General features: G+C 42.2%; 2 protein-coding genes across 3 annotated transcripts; one reads left to right on the top strand and one right to left on the bottom strand.

The window, feature by feature from the left end:
• Positions 1-3498: 3498 nt before the first annotated feature.
• Positions 3499-6795, top strand: LOC132257691 (facilitated trehalose transporter Tret1-like). The gene is made up of 4 exons (XM_059754701.1): positions 3499-3631; positions 5118-5481; positions 5538-5878; positions 6108-6795. Exons 1-4 carry the CDS (start codon positions 3499-3501, stop codon positions 6746-6748), a joined length of 1479 nt encoding a protein of 492 aa, XP_059610684.1. The 3' UTR covers positions 6749-6795.
• A 3197-nt stretch (positions 6796-9992) lies between these two features.
• On the bottom strand, positions 9993-22815 carry LOC132266118 (uncharacterized). 2 transcript variants are annotated; one of them, XM_059766964.1, is made up of 7 exons: positions 22552-22815; positions 20240-20702; positions 17709-17983; positions 16704-16839; positions 13929-14062; positions 10523-10763; positions 9993-10203 (listed from the first exon to the last, which is right to left on the bottom strand). In XM_059766964.1, exons 2-7 carry the CDS (start codon positions 20286-20288, stop codon positions 10097-10099), a joined length of 942 nt encoding a protein of 313 aa, XP_059622947.1. In that variant the 5' UTR covers positions 20289-20702; positions 22552-22815; the 3' UTR covers positions 9993-10096. The 2 variants fall into 2 exon arrangements, with proteins under 2 accessions (XP_059622947.1, XP_059622956.1); XM_059766973.1 differs by lacking the exon at positions 22552-22815 and adding an exon at positions 22454-22474 and having other exon boundaries at positions 20240-20584.
• Positions 22816-23605: the final 790 nt, after the last annotated feature.

Genomic DNA, 23605 nt, shown 5'->3' with positions numbered 1-23605 from the left:
TATTATCAATTGCTCAATTGTAAGCAAAATACTACTCTTTGTGCTTTTCCCCTCCTAATGACACAGAGTAATATTCACTTCGAATAGCGAATGAGGATATTTATCTCATTCGTGGGAGATTTATTTCTCTAAGGGCACTTCTTCACTCTGAAATGCATTCACGAATACGAAATCTAATGTCTACATTATGCATTTGCCATGCAAGGCGAAGCACTGAGCTTCACGGAGTCTTGCACTTAAACTTTGGCATTGGGAAAATTTTTAAATTTATTTGAAATGTCTTTAACATAGAATAAATTTGCCGCCTAGCCTTGGTCCCATTCGATGGTATCCTCGAAGGCTGGACTTGAGTGGAGAGCTGAAAAATTCTCGGCTGTGTCTGGAAAATCCAATAAAATGCACGGAACAAGGTAGTTGGAATGCAGGAAAGGTGAGGCGAAAGGTGATAGGAAAAGGCAAATATCGTGTTTGAGTGTTTAGCACGTGTGAGAAAACACGAAATGAGGATGGAAAATGGCACAATACCGAAATGCTGTGAAATATTTCCGCTGTCCGGAGGAAAATACCTTGGCGGAAATGAAAACATGTTTCTTCAGTGGTAAAATAATTCCACCGATTTACTTTTCCTCCATTCTCTCACGAGCACAGTTGGGCGGCGGGTGAGCTCATATGAAATTCTTGGTGTATGGGATGATAATTGTGTAAATTGAGAAGTTTTGTGTGGCAATTTCTAGACTTCTCTCACTGAAAATCTCATTATCTCTCGAGTGCTCGGTCGATTTCCTCTCCAATCGATTGTAAATCGATAAGGGATTTCCCCTCGGGCAGAGGATTCGGAAGTGCCCACCCCCAGAGGAAAATCCCCTTATTCTATCTTAGCAACAATTGGTAGTTGAATCACGTTTCAGGCGGTGCTGCATGAATTTTGCTGCACTCTATATGGCGTCTTCGGCACGACTAGCGGAGAAATAGTTTTATAATTCCTCAGAATTAACATTTTCTCCCCTGTGCGAACGTGCAAGTTTCTTTTATTAGGCACTGCATCACAGTAAAAAGCATTTACACGGATTTTCATCTTGGCGGAAATGAGAACAAATCGACCTCTTAGTCTCTCGCTATGCAAAAGCGCAGCATTGAAAGCATCTGCTTAGGAATGGATGCCATAGAATCTGTTTCTTGGTGACAAATTTCCGGAGTTAGTGTGCATAAACACAGACAGAAGCGCTGTTTTCAAGCTGAGACTGCAATAATAATATTAAAGAATGTTCTTCTGCAGGCTGCTTTTCTTCCATTTCTGCGCAATTGCTAATATTTCAGGTTAAACACGGTGAATTTTCTAAATTGTCTGCACCAATGAATGTAGCTTAACTACAGAGGTGAGACGCATAATGGAAAAATTAGTGAACTTTGAGTCTCTCGAAACAATAACGAGGTCGGGCAAAGGGCCTGACGTGGCAAAATGAGTGCGAAGAGTGAGAAAATTTTGAATTGTTGTAATTTATTTCACTTGTTTTCCGACCCACACCCGCGCCCAATGAAGAGTTGAGGGCGAATCTCATTTAAATTTCCTCAGGATTTGTCTCTGGCGGAAGCACGAGGGCGAAGGCCACAAATTGGGTGGGACGAAAAATGAATTTCTTCGTGTCTCCATTCGCGAATTTGCTAGGCTGGGCAAAAAACTTTCCCGATAAATCAAAAAGTTCTCAACCTCTGTGTCTGGCTGACTCCATTTCTGCTTCACGATAGATAACACCCTCGGCAGAGAGAGTTGCAAGCGATAATTGGTTGGCGATTATCGAGACTTTGGGAGCACCATGGCATTATAAGTTTATTAGACTTTCCATATGGTCGAGGGGTGAGTGTGGCAGCACAAAATTCACCCCCGAGATTCTCGATAGATTGGCGGTATTTGCCAGATTTTCACTTGGGAGCCGAATGAGGGGATGGGGAATATGGTAAAGTGACACGATTACAGTGCATGAATATCTTCTAGCTCAGGTAATTTAGATGTTCCAAGGTGACAACTCAATTACCATCAGTGAAAAATGATCCTCTAATCTCATGGATTTCCTATTGTCTTCCTAAAAATGAGGAGAGGAGCATGAGAAGAGGCCTCGAATGACTTTAATCCTGTTTACTCAGTGTAAGGAAATTGAAGACATGCTGTAAATTCCCACCCAAAACCCGCACTGCCATTTTCCCGAAATCTCTTTAATAAATTAAATTAAATATTTGACTGAAAAGCTCATAAGCTTTCACAAAGAAACTCATTTGAAATAAAAGAAGGAAACTCTTCCACCTGAGAGGTAAATTGGAAGTAAAGAAGGTGAGTCTGGGGGATAAGGAAGAAGCCCTCTCTTGCCGGAAAATGGAAGACTCCTCTTGCTGGGTGGAAATGCAGCGTAGATGAGGCGATATGAAGTTGAAGAACCCATCATTTTGCGTCAGAATAATTTAATGGAAAATGGAGGGGAAATTAATTTACTGGTAAGCGGTTTTTTATTGGATTTCAACTTCAACAAAGTGAATAGCATCATTTAATATTCCTTTCTTAATTACATCAACTCGATCCCATCGCGACTGCTGGTCGCAACGATGTAAGCAAGAGAATACGCAGAAGATGGGAACGAAGACGAATGGTTGGGGAGAATTTATCACTTTGTGCTATGATTCCTTATTATCTATTTCTCTACTACGCGATAAAATATAGTGTTTATGGAGTTTATCTTTTATTTGCATTGATTTCGTTTTGCGATTTTAACATGATATTTTTGTTTGGTTTCTTCAGAATAAATTTCATCTATTTCTTTCTAATACATTGATAGATTTTGGGCTTTTAATTAAGACATATTCTGCCAAGTATTCTGCATTTGCTTGTGGTGTAAAAATATTGAATATGAAAAATCCAAAGTCAGTGCTCGGGTAATATCTTAATGTGTATTGATGGCATTTTCGCAGAAATGAAAATTCCCTGGAAAATTCACTTCTTCTCTGCTATCTGTTTACCCTTGCCGTTTAAGCTTGTATTTCAGTGTGGCTTCTTCGCGGAGACACACCGAAATAAATCTATCAAGATAGGATTCTGGCTGAATGAGGAATCGGCGGTTGGGTGGCGACAGTGGAAAGAGTCTGAAGCACTCAAAAGAGATACTGCGATGGAAAATCCGATTTCAACCAGTCAAATATGATTACAAAATTTCTGCCGGAAAATTATTCCCATGAGAATCCCGGAAAATGCTGTCTCTCTCTGTTGAATTCTTTCACCATTTGCCCTCGAGTATCAAATCAGAGTTGTGCTGAAAAACAATATTTCCATTTCTACCCACAATTTTGTGTATCTTTCGACATTCCGCCTGTGTACACCTGCCCGTTGGTGAGGATGGTGGATAAATGAGCGGAAGAGCATTGAAAATTCATGCTTTTTTCACCGAGTCATTTGCATATAATAATAGGGAGAGAATCTCCGACATCATCCATCTGACATGATTAAAAATTGCAATGGCAGATTCGCTGAAGCCGGTGACGCTCCACTACATGAATTATCGTGAAGATTTGGCAAGAGATCAAGATGAAAAATTACAGATTTTCCACATCTACGGCAACATTTCGCCCTCTCACCCGTCTTCCGCATGTGAAGAGCTTGACAAACATGTGAAATTGATGCGAATGCAAATAAACTTCATTTCGGCTTGGAAATTTAGCGGGAAAAGTGATTCCCATTTGGAGAATGGGTGCTACAGGAGCCACTCAAGGGTGTGAGCTGGGAAGGTGGCAGAAAATCAATATGGGGGAAAAGTGGTGGAAAAGAAGATTGAATACTTTCCCAAGAGTATCGTGCGGCGACAGTTCCACTGAGACCTACTCCAAAACTTTGCCAGGCAGAAACTTAAAAAGTTATTAAACAACGTATAACTGAATAAGGTCTTGGCGGTGGAGGAAGAAATTGTTTTCAATAATATTTATATTATCAGACATCCTCTCTCGTCCTCTCGAGTTGCCGGAAGTGGGTGTAAAAAGTGCAACCTCTCGTGGAGTTTGAGCATCTAGTCGTGGCGCTGACAACTTTAGCAGCCAGATATAAAGTTTTCACTTTGTTTTCACCCCTTCAATACTGGGCGCACAGAGAGAGTCAAGGAGGGATGATACAAAATATTGGGTGAATTGCACCATATCTCTATTTTAGGATGACTTTAATGGGGCACAGAGAAATTTTTCTTGAGGTGCTTCCTCTCGTCTGCGGGAGACTTTATGGGTTAACCTATAAAATTTCACTGAATACAAATACTCGTAATCTATTTGTGTTTGCAGTAAAAATAATGGAGAGCACAGAGAAAACTACCTCCTGGTTCCTTCCCACTATTCTTCCCACATGCTGCACCCTTTCTCTGTCTTTTCACCCCATTTTCCCAGTTGGAGGACTTTCTAGTGGAAACTCGTGTCTGTGTGTGCGAAGTAACTTCCGATTTCCTCCTTTTTCGGGTGAAAATTTATGGCCAATTCACGTGATGCTTCTTCCACTATATAATAGCTTCTCACCCTCGCGTCTTCTTCCGCTATAGAAACTTCCAGCCATATCCAAAAGTGGAGTGATAGAAAAGAGAACCTACGACTCATGAAACTGTAAAAGATCGTGGAATAGATTTCATACTGTTTCGATTTTCTCAAGTGTGAACTTTAACTGCATGTTCTTCATTGACACGTGCAAAAGGGATCTATAAATGCTTATATTCCGGCCTATGATCTGCACTGTGTGCCTAATTGATTGCTCTATATTAAAGCATTATCTCTATTAGCAATCTGCTCGATAATTCGGCAGAGTGAAAATCTTATCTAAAGGTGTTCCCTCACTTCTCATATCTCTTTGACTCACAACCCGATTGCGTTTCAACATATATCACACTTTGATCTGTTTGATTTATTGGAAAATTGACGGGTTTCAATTATGAGATAGTAAATTTCAAGTCACTTCTTTTCAACTTCTCAAGTGAAACACAAGTATATACTTTCCATGGCTGGGTTTAGCGCGAAACGAAATCAATACTTGGCGACATTTATTGGTAATACGCTTTCTGTGATCAGTTCTTGAGGCTTTTGTGACACTTCAATTCCGATTTCAGCTAACTTTCCCACGCTTTTCTTTGGGCTCTCAATCGGATGGGTTTCACCGTCAATACCGCAGCTGCTGTCGCCGGAAAGTCCTCTGCCGAGTGGCCCAATCAGTGTGGACGAGGCCTCGTGGGTCAGTTCCATACCGTACTTGTCCGGTGCCTTTGGAACGGTGATATTTGGGTGGCTTGTGGATCATCTCGGAAGGAAGTACAGTGTCTATATTGGCGCCGTCCCCAACATAATTGCGTGGCTGCTGATAGCGTTTGCCAACAATGTTATCTACTTGTATATCTCGAGAGTGTTTATTGGAATCGCAGCTGGGGCAGTGTTCGTTACTGTGCCGCTCTTCGTGGCGGAAATAGCCGAAAATTCGCAAGTATCTTCGCAGCGCATTTGAAATGTGTCATTTCGAATTTCTTTCGTTGCAGAATTCGCGGAATTCTGGGCAGCATCTTGGGCATCTTAGTGACCGTTGGGATTCTCATTGGCCAGGTGATCTGCACATACATGAAGTTCTTCATGGCACCCTATGTGATGCTCGGCATGTGTATCTTCTTCTTCGCCGTCTTCCCCGTCTTTCCCGACACACCACAGTATCTTCTGAGGCGCAACAGGAGTGTCGAGGCCGAAGATGCACTCAATTATTACCGTGGTGTCAATCAGGAGTCCGAGGGGGATTTACTGGCACAAGTCAATCAGGAAATGGAGCAACTGAGACAGGAGCAAGTTGCCTCGACCGCCACAACTTCCATCACCATGGCAGATTTCCGTGAGTCGATCCAATCCATTTCTCTCTCACACCCTCACCCAACGCCCCACGGGAGTTTCATCAGCCAGATGAACTCATTTCCTTACGCATATTTTAAGAGGATCTCACACGAAATGAATCACTCTTATTCCACTTCAATTCGATCCTCGGGCCGGTGAGGGTTGCGCAGAGAGAAATATAAATTGACCAATAACTTATTTATTTGCACACTGAGGGATTACATTTGCAGGCTCTCTGGCCACAAGAAAAGCCCTCGTCATTGCAACAATCCTCTTCATGGGGCGAAATATGTGCGGCCTGTTTCCACTCATCAATTTCACTGAGAGCATCTTTAGAGCCAGTGAAACAACACTGGATTACTCCGTATCCACCTTCATAGTCTCCACCCTGGCCATTCTCGCCTGCATTCTTTGCACCGTTCTGGTGGACCGAACTGGCCGCCGCCTGGTCCTAATTGCGTCCTGTGGTGGATCTGCACTTGGTCTCTTGGGATTAGGGGTGTTTTTCCTCGTGAAATCTGAGGGCGTCGACGTGAGCCTGATCGGATGGTTTCCCCTTGTAACCTTCTCCATCTTCGTCTTCCTGGCAAATTTCGGAGTCGTCACAGTGCCACATTTCGTCGGCGCTGAGATCCTCACCTTCAAGATACGCGGTATTGTGTTTAGCATAATGATGCTGGTGTCCTGGCCGCTGCTCTTCCTCCTGACGCACTTCTTCCTCATAGTGGCCGAGGAGTACGAGATGTACTACTTTGTGTTTGCATTCTTCGCCTGGTGCGTCTTCCAGACCATCTACACTATCTTCTGGGTGCCCGAGACGAAAGGCAGGAGTCTCGAGGAAATCAGCAGCCTCATGGTGAGGCACTCATGATGCGGGCGAAGATCCACCCGTCCAATAGTCGAGGGAACTGCACAGAAATGGAGAGTCTGAAAGGGAGATGAATAATTTATGAGTTTTCATGCATGGTGTTTTTCTCTGTTAAAAAATCCCCAAGTCTCCACTGGTGTGCTTTGTTATATTTTTTACTGGTGCATTATTTAAAATTGACTAAAAATTTATGATACCATCAAAGTTTTTAATGATTTTATCTCTTCCGCTCACGCCTCTTGCAACCTCGACAGCATACTCCTATAGATACATTTTTTGTGTTACCCGAGAGACACATAAAACATTGAAAGTCCTATATACACTTTACCATAGACTTTGTGTGCACTGATGTGGCGGAAGCCTGAAAAAGTGCAACTTTTAATTGACAAATATCCGTAGAAAATCCAGTGAAACTTTTGCAATTGACCGGGGAATGCTTTTTGATGCCTGATAGCTTAATCGATTTGATTAGGGAGAATCAAATTAACGGCAAACCAAATGTGTTTGCTTTACAATTAGAATTGCAAATGTAATAAAATGAAAGAGTTTCTCATTTTCAAGCACTCTTAGTGGAAGAGGGTCTGTTTTTTTATCGTCATTCCATCATTTGCACACCAAATTTGTGGTTGTCTAACCGATATCAACTGTCCGCTGAGGCTTTCGCCTTGAGCCATTTGCAACTGCTTGAGTGACACATTCTGCGATGATTCGATTGATTTCTTTCTTCGCTCAGGCAAAAGATGCAAATTTTTCATTTGCATATCGGAGATTTTAAGCAAATTTTATCGTATTTCCCCGATTAATTCCAGCCGAATTGTGCCGCCCCATGCATGCAGCTTCGGGGAAAAATCCTTTCCAACTCGCTTGACTTTCTTCCACGTCACTGCAACCCCGAGGGATTGTTGGGACTTGTGTTGAACTATTGGCGAAAGGAGTTTTCAGCAGCCTTCATGCTGGGTAAAAGTGTCTCTCAAGGATCCAACCCTTGGGAGACACGATGCGTACATTCACTCTGCCAGGCTGTGAAAATCGTTACGAAATTTTCAAATCACCCCCTCACTGACAGACTCCAACACTTTACCCGAGAAGTTTTCTCGGGATTTGCAGCATCTCAATCTCAGAGACAGATAACTTCTTCCCCAAAAGCACTTTTACCACTTGAATAAACTCCTCAATAGATCTTCGCTCTCCAGAGAGATTTCCGACAGTTTATTAGGAAAATTATGATTTTCTCGTGTATATTCGCAAGCAAATGTTGAGAAAAATGAGAAAAATCATATCCCAGTAATTCTTTCATGGAAGTGTAATATAATTCACAGCATGATTGTTGGGAAAATTAGCAGGAGGTGTTGTGAATTCTTCTTCGAAAGAGTATGACTTGAAGTATGATTTTCCTTTGGGGAGGAAAAAGAAGGGGTGAATAGCACACATTTCACAAACATTTGGATAAGTATCTTACCTTGAATTTCATACATTTTAGAGAATGTAACGATCTAATCCGGGAAAATCCTCTCGACACACGCAGTAATTGAGTTTGTTCTCAAGAATATTACAAACACTCTGGAGACAGAATCAAATTTGCATTTTGAGATTGCGCCTTTACTCTCAGCTTGCAAATTTATTAGACTCCGTCAAGTAAAAATGAGTTGTGCATAAGGATGGCTGCTTCGTGTACCTGAAGTTCCAGTCAACAATTTATCACACTTGTGTGATTTGAGAAATATTGGCGAAGCCGTCACAATTTATTGACCCCCTGAGAGTATGGCCGTCTGAAATCTCTGTATGTTTTTCCTCATGCTTTATTTCGCTATTTATGAATTCATCCCTCAGCTCCTCCCTGTCGTCCCAGCGCAGCCCCCTCGACGGGTGGTATTTTGAATTATGTCCCCCACGCTCCGCTGTCCTGTGCGAGCAAATTCCGTTGTCGCTGCGAATGGGCCCCCGAGGAGATGAGCCCAAAGATGATGCGAGGCACATCGGGAGATTCCAGCTGAGAGTTGTGCCTCGGCATTATGTAAATTCCGGATGTAATCAAAATGTGACGCTCAGTGTCTGTCGCGCGCCGAGACGGAGAGCCTCCGAATGCACAAGCCTTAATGTGGAATGTTGCAAACTGACAAGTTATCATGATGATATATGTCACCTTAAGGTGAAATCTGTATACGAGGAATTCATGATATTGCACTGCAGCCCCACTGCGAGGGGTGACTCTTTGTTGACAATGAGACTACATTATCACATGGTGATGAATCTCTGCGCATTGCCGCTCAGCATTGTTCGTTGTGTTGTACCGCTGGTGCCCATGTACGGCTGTAGGCAGCGCTGGGAGAGGTAAAAGCATAATCATTAATGCAAAATGGGGAGCATCTTTATGATCATCCAGCTTGTCCCACGATGACTTATGAGAGTGGAGGGAAAGCCACTCTCTGAAGGGCTTGAGCTAATGAAAAGCCCAACACAGCACAGGAATTCAACAATATTTATTCATTTTAATTATCCGTAAATATCTTCAGTTTTTTCACCATGACTTGTTTAGGGATTTGTAGACTTTGGGAGAGAATTTGCCTGTGTGAGAAAACACACCGAAAATTTGGGCTAATTCCACAACGAATTCATGACTTTACCATTCTTCCCTTGCATCTTCCACCCAGTGATTAAATACATGAGCAGGTGCCTCGGGCGCATTTCAATTTGCACACATAAATATTCCAAAGAGCAGCATGGCAAGTGAGTGACAAAAAGTTCACGGAAGAACGTCATGGAGAATGAAAGTTTGATGGCGGTGCCTGGGCTGATGAGCGTCCCAGCGCATGGCAAATGCTCGCAAACAGCACTGGATTCACCCCAAAAATGTTATTTATAGGGTTAAATATGCAGACTTGTTTGTATTTTCGACACACACGGGCGCTACCCCCAAATGCAAAAGACAAATAAAGTGATTTTGTCGATTTGATACAAATAACGCACAGCAGGAAACCACACCGAGAGTTCCCAGATGTGCGAACTTCCGCTTTTTCGGCAAGAGACTGTTTAAAGGTGAAACAATGCGGCGACAATTTATGGAACTACGGGCAGGAAGGACAATTGTTAGTGTTGATCAAATAGGAAAGTTGCTCTCTTGTTTATTTATGGACTAAAGTTTCTCATATGTTTTTCCTCAACTCCATTTCACTCACGTACGCATTTTCACTGGTGGCGAGTGTCGAGCAACTATTCTGGTGCTGGCGCGAAGTCTAAGTAGGGGTAATTAGAGAAATTTCATAATTTATTATCTATTTCATACAATAATATTTTACACGAGGGCTCTTCTCCATCTGGGCTGCAACATATGTAATGCTCTCAAGTCGGATGTTACAGCAGCGCTCTGCCGGAATGGCTGTAGATGGCGAATGTCTGGTGAATGAGAATTAATCCGAGAATTGTGATGCTCGCCACATGAGTATTTGAAGCACTTCGGACTGGAATGGGCCGACAGAAAGAGATCAGCGTTAACAGAGTTGAGACCATAATTAAATTCCATTTTGTAAGCATCTATAATGGCAATTCTCCCCAAAGGAAGCGATTTAACTTCCGTTCTAAACATCTCTTCTTTCTGGGAAGTTAGAAGTGATCGAAAGCCACCCCTGCCCTATGTCTCTAATCTTCAATCAATATGCTTGTCAACTCTATTAGTAACAGTGTATCGATTTGTTTTTGGCACACCGGGCGAACAGCATTTTTTATGAGACTTCTTCCCCCTCAAAGGAGGGACAAATTGATGGACGTGGAGTGACTCACCGAGAAAGAGGGCCTCCCTGTTCTCAATAAGTGGTTGCCAGCGCTGCACGACGCTCTGGAGATCCATGTCAGTGTCCAGGGTTGTGTGAGGGAGGATGTTGGCGACACATCGCAGCACCAGGGCACTGGAATGCCGGAAGTGGCGTCCCTCGAGCTGCAAATTGAGCCCCAGGCGGCTTGTGATGAGACCATGAACGTGATGTTGCGGTGGATAATGAATCAATGACTCGGGGTTGACCACCTGGGGATGAGTGAGAGAGAGATGCGCTGTTAGATTGAAAATAAATTTCAAATGAGTCCCCTGGCACTTCTTCCACATATTAGTTGTCAATGGGGAAAGACTTCACACGAGCGAAGCTATATTGCGAATGATACTGGATGAGGAATACTTTGTGTGCTTGTTTCTGAAATATTGAGCACTTTGTGTGTATGGAAATTTTCTTCGCTGTATTGGAAAAATAAGCTGTGACGGTAGAAAAAAACTGTTTCAATTTTCTCTTCCGCTCGATTAATCTCACGTTCAACTTCCGTGCAGATTAATTCGGGTGAAATATTGAGGCTTTCGACACTTGTTTTGTGACACTGCCAACAGTTGAAGCTCGCGTGGGGCTCCGTAATCGCAGTGAATAACTCAGCCTGGCGCGACAATGAAGATCATTTATCTTGGCAGATCCGAATCCCATTTGAATATTCCCCTCTTCGGGCATTTCTTCATGGGGAATAGGTGCAGTGGGGGGAAAAGCTCATGCAGAGCGGAAAAGTGTTAATTGAATGGGTGCTCTGGAGATATTGCAGTGGAAAATTCGTGCCAAATCCACCTCTGTGTGCGAAAACCCACACCTTCCCATCGTCAATCATCGCCCATGAGATTCTCTTGGGAGGGAAACAGAGAGTTTCTCGGACCACTTGCTGGCAGTGTTTGCAGGTGAAAATGCCAATGAACACTTCTGCAGCAGACGATCGCGTGCTCGTTTATCAATTCGCGTCATTTGAGTAATGTGACGTGACATCCAGGATTTACACAATATGCATGAATCCTGTGACTCGCATGAAAAACACTTTTCACTGTGTACTTCGCGAGATGGGAATAAAGAGTGTCGCACATCACCCATTAATCAGTTTCTACAACATCTTTTACTTGCGATTGGTTCACTTTTCTTCGTCAGCTTAGCGGAATCGGAGAGTGCAATTTAGATGAGCGGATGATACTTAAAATATGCCAAAAAAGAAAAATGCTCCGAAAGAGATTCATCCTTCTGTTATTTACTTGATTATTTTATTGCTCTTCTACACGCACTTCCGTGAGCTCTTCGTATAAACGGATTTGATAGGAATTTTCAGTCAAGAATGGTAATTTTCTCAAATAAACCACGTTTCCTTAAATACGCATCATCTTCAAATAATGAGCTTAGGATGCGGGAGAGGAAATACTCAATATTCACTGAGACTTCAAAGGAATTGACTTGTTGCAATGAGATAATCTTTAATACAACCTATAGTTTTGTAGGTTTTAGCTAGAGTTTTCAATTAGTGAATATATTCCCTTGTAAATTTGAGCGTTGAACTTTTAAATACCTTCTCGAGCTTTCGTGCGAACTCTATTATTTTCTTACTACTCATTTTGACAGAGCAAAAACTCCCTTAAGTCTGCTTTCGTGAGAAGGAATATTTCTGCAGGTGAAATTTTGCGCCATGAGAAATGTACTGGGAGGAAATGTGGCAGTTGCGAACAATAATTTCTTTCCACTAATGGAAATCTTGTCAGTGTCATTCAAGAAGAGGGAGCAGAAGGGAGAATGGTCAAGGTGAGAGACAGTGGGAAATCTCCGGAGGGGGAGCGATTCTGCTTGGCGTCTCTATCGCCCTCCCTGTGTTACCCAATTTGCCCGTTGATTTACGATCGAGGAAATAACTGTCGCATTTCCCGCACTAAACACACTGCCCCACTGACCACCCTTCTTCTGGGGCTCCCGCCCGGAGGGTCATGTGGAAGTGTCCCCATCGCGGGGATTTAATACGCCAACAGCATGCAATGGCACGGGGTTGCCAATAAATGGTGTGCAGAGGGGCTCGAAAAAGCGCGTGAGGGTTGGGCGAGTGGGGGCGATAACGCACAATTTGATATCACACAAAACACACAATAATGGATTCCCATTGAAGTGGGGCTTTGTGTCCTTCAGAGTCGTTTGAGATTATCCTCAAGATTAGAAATTGCCATTCGATTGTACTTTATCACTTGAAACATGTGAGAGAGACGCTTTGCCGAGGATGTAGGATTTCTAAGTATATATTTATGTATGTGCCTTCGAATGCTGGATGATACTGAACAATGGCTGGAAGTTGCTGATCCTGCGACACACAGTTGAGGACTTTCCAAAGGGTTCACAGTCAACGACTTCTGTATACACAAAATCAATAGGGCTCTGGCTTTATGTGAAAACATTTATAATTGCCTACACGAGGTGCTGTGAGGGTCTACTCACTATGCTACTGGATGGGGCGTGACAAGAAGGATGCTCTTTATAAATTTAACAACAAGAGTCAAAGAGGGTAATTTCATGGGTATATACATTTCACATTAAATATGAGTAGAATTTTCAATCGTTTCCACTATGCCGTATTTAGACAACATTTTCCGTGTCACGACAATGTTTATTGAGGACGAGTTTGATGAAATTTACCCAAAATTTCTCTCCGGCAAGTGCGATTGATGTGTGAAATTTCTCCACGCGTGTGAAACCTGACATTGGGTAGATTGTTTTATGAATGAGAGAGAAATGTCATGTTCTACATTCATCCCCAGTATTTTGGCCTCCGCAAACAGCGTTGAGTTTAATGTGATCAATTAAATTTACATATAATCTATTTAATGATTTTCGCATCTCTTTGTTATAAATTCCCTCGTCATCCCTTACAGGCACTCGCATTCAGGATGAACGACAGGAGAGTGCCTGAAATATTCATTTTCCGTCTCAATCGTTTGGCATTAAATATTCTCCGGAAACCATTTCAATTGAGATGGGCGGAAAATTAGATATCTCCTCAGCAGTTGGAATGTCAATCGATAGATGACAAAGTCTCATATAAATCAGTACTTAACTCACCACAAATTCTCATTCCGCCAGCAAAAAGGGAAATTCCCCTCCCCCACACACTTGGGGAATTCTCAAAAGAGGTCCCACACTGTTTGTGTGAAAAGCAAATAAATATGCAAATGACATTTTCGCGCCATTTTCTCTCATAACGTCACCAAACTCACGATTACATACGCTCGGCAATGGGGGGATGATTTCAAATTAGAAATTAGATTTTCTGCGGCAAAATCTCTGAGGAATTGCCTTCATTGTTCCGGTTTCTCGCGAAAGTGTGGGAAATCTTAGGAATATGGTCACAAGTGTCGACTTACCGGGTCGTCATTGATGTACCACTGAAGAACTGAGCCGGGATGCGATTTTCCCGAAGTGCAAGTGAAATTGAGGTACTCTCCAATCTCATACGGTCGATCCTCTCCGATTATGTGAGGTCCATCTCTCGGTAAGTCTGCACGAAAAGAAGACTAAATTAAATACAATTTGATTCCAAAAAAAATTACTTAAGAATTGAGGATGCGCAAACGCAAAATCTCCTCAAATGTCACATTAAATATTTTGCAGTAAATTAGATATTCCCCAATATCTTGTCAAGATTTTTGCTCCCACTAACATATGTATTGGGAAAGAAACTAGAAAGTTTTGGCAACAAATAAAATAGAAGAACTCCGTATTCGACAAAAAGTTTGTGCACAGAAGTCAAGACAACCTAATTATAGCTCTTGTATTACTTCCATGAAACGAATAAGTTTTAAATATGTACTCCCGCTCTCAGTTTCAAGTTATTTGAGGAAGTTTAGCAAAATAAATCTTCGGCAAAGCATTGATTTTTCGCTCAGCTTTGCACTCGAGTGTCTCTTGAACCCTGCGCTAAAAAATTAATAGAATGTCAATAGATGAATCGACCACTGGAGAAGGTGGCTGAAAATGAAATTCTGTAGACGAATAATTTACAGTAATTCCCAGACACGTCGCAATGAATTTAGAATAAGGGGGTGATTTTCACGTTAGAGGGTGCAAAAATTGATCAGGTGATATTGATCGAATTAGAGAGTGGTGATTTTCTCCCTATCACGTTATGCTGCAAGAGGTGCAATTAAGCAAATTGCAGTGTAGCAATTTATTTGAGCTGGGAAAGGGCACCGACTTCGCCTTTCCTCAGGGGTGGCCAGCGGAATGGGGTGGCTCGCACAAGATGGTGCACTAAATGCTATCTTCCGGCTTTCTGCACATTAGAAATTTGCACAATTGCATAAGTTTCAAAATTGCACGCATTGTGACGTCCTCAGTGCAGACTTCGGTGGCGGAAAATCGTGTGCCTCCACTTGGGCTGGCGTGGAAAACTTCACATTTTGCCCCAGGTTGAGAGGTGGGGGCCATGGATTTGATGGAAAAAATTACCGAGCGGGGAGCGTCAAAGTGAGGAGGAAAAGTTTGAAACATGCAGAACTGGAAAATGTCTCGCAAGTCAAGCAGGAAAGTTACCTCTTCATGAGTGCACCATAATCGAAATTAATAATTCATCTGCGTCGCTCTCCTCAAGTTTCCCAAAGGTGCAACTGAAAAATATTAAACTCCATTGTGTCGCGGCGCGATAATTTCACTTGAAACTTCTTCTCGCAGCCCAAGGGGTGGAAAATGCAAAAATAATTACTTCCTCCGTGGACAGATTTCCTCGTTCCACGTAATTCCCATCCATCCGCAAGAGTGCTTTTTTCGGCTTGAGAAAAAAAGAGGGTCTAAAAGTATGAATGAAAGATTTCCACCTCTGTCCCCCATTCGGGGCGTGCGAAATCCGAAGAAATTCCTTTGGTGCCGAGAGCACAGGGAGTGTCAAGGAATTTAATATAAAAATTCCCCCAGATTTTCAGCATCGGAAGATAGGAGAGAAGAAGAGCTCCTGAGACAAACAGAAGAATGCACCGAACAATTCCTGTAACACTTTCCCTCGCAGGATCTTGCGAGTTTCACAGTTGGCGCGGGCGAGGCATTTAAAAATAATTAAGGAATTCTGCAAAGTGCGACGGTGCAATTAAAAAACCACTTGTAGTTGCTCTCCTACACATCTCCGTTCACTCTTTGTCACATTCTAGACGGTGGAACAATCTCCTTGACAAATAAATCTCGCCATTGGAGTCACACAATCTCTCCCCGGTAATTGCCTCCGGAGCTTTGAGAGCACTTTTGTGTGCAGCAGTTTTTCTCGTCCTGCGACAAGGCGGGACATCATAAGAGCTCACCCCACATTCCGTGTCACCTCAGAGCAATTATTGAGATTTATCGAGGCAACTCTACACCAGCAAACATTTCGATTTACACAATTCTCAGTGGAGAATAAAATGCAGAACTAATAAAAAGCAACACAATAGATAACTTGTCTATAGAATCTCTAAATAAAAGGCACACGAAGTAATAGGCAATCCATCCATATCTTATTCTTAGTTTTCTGGCTATTAAAGTGTAATGAGCAAAAGAAATATTTCTCCTTACATCAACAGATGAGCTGAAAACAGTCACTCAAATTGCTTACAGGCTTAGCAGACCTTCAGCAATGCTTTATTTACGCTTGACTTGAATATTGTACGACAAATTGGCGTGATCCTAAAAGCTCCCCAACTTTCGGAGCGGCAACGCAAGCAACACAACAAATTTTTGGTCATGTGACAAAAATACAGGACGTCCGAATCATTTTGTCATTTTCACTCCCACAGCGTCAAGTGGCAGCCCGCAGGGCGGCACAGACAATGATGGAAAATTGCTAATACTACCACTCGGAGGACCGCTCATGGCAGTGGAAAAAATTGTGAAATGTTTATGCGAAAGAGAAATGTGAATTTGTATCCGGACTCTCATCAATCAAATTAAATACTTTTATTGTGGTCATTAAATTTTAATTCAATGTGTCACGCCATGGCCCAGTGTGAGAGAGCTTTGAAAAAAATATTAAATGAGTTTACAAATCCCGTCCGACACGAAATGGTGTAATTTTCTATTATTATATTCATCTATTGTGTGTGCGCGCCTTCTCGCATTCCGTGTGGATTTTCCTACCCACACTGCCAGATCATTTTTCACCATGAACGAATACTTACACACAATTTCCATGTATCCTTCCCCCTGAACGGATGAGAAGTTGGGCGCCTCGCCGCTCACCTCGCATCTATACAGCCCGGAAGATTTGATATTCACGTTGCGAAGCGAAACGCGGCTGCTGTTGGAGTGCTCATGCTGGCGGCGTGTTGATAAAAACGGTCATTAATTCTTATCTCTGTGGCATTGGATATTGTGTACACAAGTCCCGGGGAGGCGATAAGGGTGGCCAATCGGCCCGAAAGACAAACCCCCGAATTCTGGCACGTCTCCTGCCCACTGCCACCCATTCTGGCGGAACTCTTGCCTCACGAGATCAATTTTATTGTCATTTCAGACAGACATGAGCCACCTTCCACGCCCTTCTTATGTGCTTTGCTTTTTCATCAGGTTAACGTGGGGCGAAAGCTCTTCAAGCGACATTCTCTGACATCTCTGACTCAATTTCGATGGAATTCATTAGAGAGAAAATTATTAATTCATTACTAGTGTTATTGGGCGGAGTGATTCGATGTGAAAGCAATTATCAACAGATTAATTCAATCTTCTGGTTTCCATTCGGCGCGCTTTCATTCAATCTCTCGCGAAATTAATATCAATTTTTCAAAGTATTTTTAAATACGCTCTGTGAACTCCAACATTTAGCAAAAAATGCGAGTCGAGATTCATGATGGATTACAAAATGCCCTACAGTGAGAATTACAATCATCCTTTGTATGCAATTTTCCCTAATTACCCGAGTTCGTGGAATTGTAAAAGCGCTGAGTGAAGGAATGAGAATTATTCGTCATGCAAAGAGACATCAAGAAGTGTCTGAAATGCTTTTCTGCACTATATTTCCTTTCGCAAGTCAGCCGCGGAGGATAATTTGGAACACGAAAGTCAATCAAGAGCATTTCGCGCTCACACGAGAGTCAAAAAGCTCCCGCGAGCGGTGAATAAAAATCACTGCAGAGAGATCTTTATTGGACATTCATGCGAAACTGGGACGCGATTGACTCACTTACAGCGACTCTGATGCCATCGACTTTGTAACTATGCTGCGGAGGACTCGCCCGCGGGACAAATCGATAGAACTCCTCGTTGTCTTTGTACCATTTCACCGAGTACAGGCTCTCCCGACCTCCGTCGTCCGCCACCTCGTCGTCGTACTCGTGAAAGTGATGGCCCGGATGTCGTCTTGTCACCTCCTGTAGCTCAAATTGACACTCCAGCACCACATTCTCCCCGCGGAGCTTGTAGCTCGGGATTGTGACCTTCACCAACTTAAGGGAATCAATCACTGAAATAGAGACGTGTCAAACAAGAAAACCTGGAGAAACTGATGCAAGAGTAATGAAGAGCTGGATGACATGTGGTATTGTGTGCTCTTGTAGTGTCTTTTCGGAGGAAGGTAGCGAATTGTGGTCTTGTGAGGCAGAATACAAGATTGGCATAGAATTGGCACATTAAGAGACACACACGTGAACCGGAGTTTTGGGATTTACAAATGTCGTTCTTGTTATTTGAAAATATACAAAGCTTCCTGTTTAATTCTTGGCATCTAATCAAATTTATGGAGCGATTCCCAGTAAAACATAGAAATGTTAAACGTCGAACATGTAAAAGTTTAACAATTGAAATTGATAAGTAAATACACCCGATGATTGTAGCAGCTGAAACAGTCTAAGCGAATTTTAAGCAATTCCTCATTGTGTTAGAGAAGAATTATTAAAATTTAAAAGCATTTACTGCCATTATCCTTTATGTACATGCTTAAAAATTAAAGCCACAGTCATAAATTTATCCATTTTGCAAGTTATTCGGCGGCTTCCAATCTATCGCTCTGCTTCTTACACATTCATTAAAACCACCTCTAGAATCCGTATTAAAATTACACATTTATGCGGTACAAATTGGTTTAACGTGTGTTAATCAGAATAGAAAATAACAGAAAAGGTGGATTTTTTTTTACACAGTTGCCATTTAAAGCTTTACATGTGTGACTCAGAATAGCAAATGACTGTGTATAGCTAATATAAAACACTTTTAACATTCCTTGTTTGACTGGGAATTGCTCTGCCTCCACAAGAAAGTTGTGAAATGTGTGTGTTTTCCTTCATTTGATAAGCAACAATTTCACTTTCATGTGATCTAAATTAAGCATGTTCTTTTTATGACTCTCAATCAGCCGTCAGTTCAGCATGTCCATTGGGATGTGCAATTTAGTTAATTGCTATATTACGCTCATAAAGAGTGTAAAATAATTCAGATGCATATAACAGGGGTGCTTCTGCTAATTATTCCCGCAATGGAGCGAACTTCATCCCCATTGTACTGTTTATGCTGTCCGTGCAGAAAATTTATTAATTATTCATACTCCTCAGACAGATAACTACATAAGCTCCTCACTTGTCGACTTGTCGAGGAGAGTCTGTCGAAGGAGGGAAAGTAATCACAAGCGAAGCTTCAATTATTCGCAAAAGCACTCGAAGGGGGAATTTTTCAGGGCGCTGCATCGTAGGAGGCTAAATTGTGGTGACGGTTTGATCCTCCGGATATCGGGGGTGAAAATTTACGGAAGTTTTCAGTGGATACATTTCACGAGAGTGCGAAGCCCTGAGCGTGAATGAGGTCTGAATTGCGAGCAAAGTTGAGAGGAGCTGCATTACTTGCTAATGGGCTCTGTCGATGTGTATTTGGGACGTTGTGTCTCTAAATGTTGTAATCTAAGGATTTTATAGGATGTCGTTGTCAGAGCAATTTGCATATAGTATAGCGTCCTGCAGACGACCACCATCTGCTCCAGCTCTCATCCGCTCTCGCCCGCCCAGGGATGAATTCCTCATCCCTCCACGTCATCACTTTATCGCCGTCGTTATCGTAGACGAAACGTCGAGAGCGGGCACTCTAATTTGAGAGACTGAGAATTACAAGTGTGCGAAGATTATGCAAGGAGATTGCATCAATGGGTGGTTGGGTGGCTTTTTCAGTGAGCATTTGAAACAATTTGCTCCACATAGACTCGCCTTTGCAGGCAGGAAGTTCTGCATGCACCGATTTGCTAGCGTGATGGAATATTTCTTGGCGCTGGAACACGCCGAAAAACCCTCATTCCGTATTCTTCTGTCGCTCACGCTTTTCCTCGGGAGGAATGGCAAAAGTTCCTCCGTAGTGAGAGACAGTCTATAATTGATTTCCCACCGAAGAGGTTTCCGCGACCCAAAAGGAGAAAAACAGAGAGAATGCTAAGATGTCAGGATCAAAACAAAGTTTGATTAAATTTATATATATATATATATATATCATTCTGGTCCAGAATGACTAAAAGTAGAAATGACTTTATTGGGTTTCTGTTTTTTTCGAGCGGTGAATATTACACAAAAAAACGTACTCAATTCTCCGAGGAAGTATTAAAAGTTCGTGCATTTTGAAGTAGAATTTGATGAATATATCAATATCGCGAGTGTTTCTTGGATTTGGCGGCGGTGGTTTTGTAGTGATGTGAACATGAGGTGATGAAACTCTGTGAAAACTGTTTGTGTAAATATTTAATTACCTTGAAAATAGTATCCACAGAGACTGACAATGACAAAAATTAGATTCATTTTGACTCCAACTACACTGTTAATTTTTAATGTCACCGCCCACGTTCGCTGCGAGTGTGGGAAAAGGTTTCACTTTAGCTTTCCGGACTTATCACTCCTTCATGGCAGCTCGACAGCTCCCAAGGGATTTTTCACTGGCTAGTCCGTTGTGAATAATAAATTAATTTTTGCGTTAGAAATAATGTTTCGGAAAACTTCATAAAATATTTTCACTGTTGCCACTGTTCCGTCCCTTCGGTTTGCCAACTTCAAGATCATCTCTCGGAAAGTCCATCGTTGGCGACAAAGTCCCTCTTCTAAATACACAATTCAATTAGAAATTTTCTCCAGTTCCTGCTGGCGTTCGCTTTGTCGTCTTTTGATGATCCCAATGGCCGGGAGGGAAACCACACTCTCTCTCTCTCTCTCGCCGACCTAAATAAATATGACATTAGGCAATCTCATGAGACGATTTTCCACTCGAGGGGGTGTGGAAAATTGCCGCACGAGGGGTATTAATGGTGACCAAATGGGAATTAAAAGCTGAGTCGCGCGCTGAAAGAGAAAACAAAGTACCGAGGGTCTCCTCATTACTTTCCTTCCTTCCCCATCACCCAATTCATCCACCCTCTGGAGGCGCCCCTTTTTCACCGTCTCACCACTTCCCACGGTGCTTTTCCCCGCATTTGAGTGAGTGTCCTCCAATGGTAATTCAATTAATGTGAAAAGTTAATTTTTTTGCCTTCTTTCGCCTGGAGTTTTCTCCCCTCGCGCCCACGGTGAAAAGAGGAAACTTTCACGCTCCGCGAAAATTTGCTGCATGCTAAGAAGGGTGACGGAAAAATCTCCCCATTCGCATGCCAGAAGAACTGTGTAAATTTGCTGAGAGGCAAGGGACCTTGTGTTAATCATAGAAGAAGATTTTCACTTCACTAAATTCAAATTCAGTTTCGTCACTGGCTCAAAGTTGGGCAATGGAAACTTTCTGCGCCAGGAGTTCCAATTGCACTCAATAAGGGCGCCTGGTGGCAATATTTATTATGGCTCTGTGAGTGCCTAATTGATGAAAAATCACAGCACAAGGTGGTCCAACTCATTTAGAGAATGTTTGCAACTGAAACTTGTATTTATTCAGAGAATGCCGATGGAAGATGAAAGGAATGCTCTGCTTATTACTCGTCGGATTTGAAGTGTCTGTCAAGTGTGTACAGCAACAGTTTCTGTGGTCTTACTTGTTTTCTCCGTATGGGAGGAAAATCCATAGGATAGTTTCGGAGAGACTGGAAAAGTATACATGTGAACTTCCATGCAGAGTCCACAAAATGGACAAACTTTTAACACTGATTTAATGCCTTGCGGCATTTCTTCGCTTTTTTGGACAAACAGACACAACAGAGGAGTTGCTGTTGCAAGTGCAATACAAAGTTTTCCATTCTCTTCCGCCACAAGTGAGATTCGCATATACATACACACCCCTTTACCATTTTCAATCATGGGCAAATACCAGTGAAAGTTTATATTCCTTAAAATACCATTTCCAAACAAGCAAACTTGTTCGATCTTCATCGATGGGATTTTATATTGTGTGACTTTTTTTTCTATCCAGAGGGACTTTTAATAGACCAATGCTCATGGTTGAAAATGTGTCCATTTGATGGGGGAGGAAAAATGGTGGAAAGATTGTGTGAATGAGGAAAGTTCTCAGTGCAAATCTCTCTCTCTGACTTGAATCTATTTTGAAGGATCTTCTCAGGGCATCACTGAGACATTTCAGCGGGGAGAGAAATGACTTGAATGCTTTACTTTTCTATGTCATTTGAGTCAAACAAATTTCCTACGCCACAGTTGGGAAAAGTACATGATATGGGAAAGCATCTGGAGATAGAGAGAGAGATTGAGGGACTTGCGATGGAAGAGATTCTTTATGTTTGACACAATTGAGACTGGAGCTAAAAATACCCCCATTGAGGGATGAATCTGAGGGATTACTACACATGTGACACACTGGGCGATTTATTTGACGAGAGAGAAACTTTTGCTTCGTCTCCCCCAAAGTGTCCTTTTTCTATTTTCTCACCCGCCAGTCGACTCGTGCAATTCGCCCAGGGAAGAGTTTACAAATTTCCCCAGAATGATTCAATTTTTCCCTGCCAACATCCCTCACATTTCATCATTTCTTCACTCACGAAAAATCCCACTCGCCACAGACGAAGGGCAACAATGGCACGCAGAAGGGGGAGGAAAATGAAATCATTAAATTTTCATCACGACAATTTGCACATACACAGGGCTAAAGTTGAATTTGAATAAACTTCTCGGGGGCTTTTTTTCCTCACTCGCTAACTGACATAAATTTCCTGCCAATTTCGCGGGGGCGTGCGTAAACTTTCTCCGGCGCTGTATCGCGCAAAAAGGAGAAACTTAAATATTTATCGAATTCTTTTTCGTGTCAATTTCACACGCAGTCACTCAAATATTTGTCAATGTTTAATTTTGCCGAAAAACACACTCGTGAAGCACTTCGCGATGTTCCACTCGTCGACAGTCCAGCCAGAGGAGCAACTTTTCCGAGCGGAAAGCTTCGAGCGACTGAAGTGTGTTCCAATACTCGCGTGCCTTCCATGGGGAGAAATTAAACACTGGAAGGATTTCCCCACTTTCCAGGCGGGAGGGATGACTTGACTGCTTTTCCGCCGCTTTCCCACTCCTCTGCCAGGAATTGTACTTCTCAATTGTCTAGGAGAAACTCTTTCAGAAATGTTTCTTCCGCATTTTAGCACCCTCTCGTGACTCGTTTTTTATTGAACAAATAAAAATAATTACGAACATTTCATTTCTTATAGCACGCCGGAGATAATTAAAATTGAAAATAAAATTCATTCAACGGAGAATCATAATTCCCTGCTGAGAATATGCATTGCATGTTTCCTCGGAGCTGAATTATCACCCCATTCTTGCTACTTTTAATCGATTTTCTATTTGTTTAAATTTTAATAATTTCACACAACTCCCCATTGTCCGCGGAATTCACGGAAAATTAACGGTGCACAAGTAGAAATTACATAATTATTTAGGTACTTGCTTAGGAATGTACTCTTGATGAACTTTTCAACTTTAAAATAAGATGATTCTTAATGAAGATCATAAAGTTTGGGGTAAAGTGGGGCAACATCGATATTGACGATTATCTCGTATTTCGTAATTTTGAGCGATTGTCCGCGGTTTTATGAAGATAGTGCGCCTTATGATCTACTTTCAACTCACAAATTGACAGCGAAAGCCTTTTGGAAAGATATAATAGTCATGATTGGTGCTGCCCCAGTTCACCCTATAATGCA

The sequence above is a fragment of the Phlebotomus argentipes genome, unplaced genomic scaffold (genome assembly GCF_947086385.1).
Source record: "Phlebotomus argentipes unplaced genomic scaffold, Phlebotomus argentipes genome assembly contig_6, whole genome shotgun sequence".
NCBI lineage: Eukaryota > Metazoa > Arthropoda > Insecta > Diptera > Psychodidae > Phlebotomus > Phlebotomus argentipes.
The sequence above is the reverse complement of the archived record's forward strand: the minus strand, read 5'-3'. Positions and strand labels throughout refer to the sequence as shown.

Coding starts and splice junctions, on each gene's coding strand:
- LOC132257691 (XM_059754701.1), top strand. CDS start 3,499: ATGGCAGATTCGCTGAAGCCGGTGACGCTCCACTACATGAATTATCGT. Junction 5,482..5,537: donor GCGGAAATAGCCGAAAATTC/GCAAGTATCTTC, acceptor CTTTCGTTGCAG/AATTCGCGGAATTCTGGGCA. Junction 5,879..6,107: donor CATCACCATGGCAGATTTCC/GTGAGTCGATCC, acceptor TTACATTTGCAG/GCTCTCTGGCCACAAGAAAA.
- LOC132266118 (XM_059766964.1), bottom strand. CDS start 20,288: ATGAATCTAATTTTTGTCATTGTCAGTCTCTGTGGATACTATTTTCAA. Junction 17,984..20,239: donor CTGTGGATACTATTTTCAAG/GTAATTAAATAT, acceptor TCTCTATTTCAG/TGATTGATTCCCTTAAGTTG. Junction 14,063..16,703: donor AGGATACATGGAAATTGTGT/GTAAGTATTCGT, acceptor CTTTTCGTGCAG/ACTTACCGAGAGATGGACCT.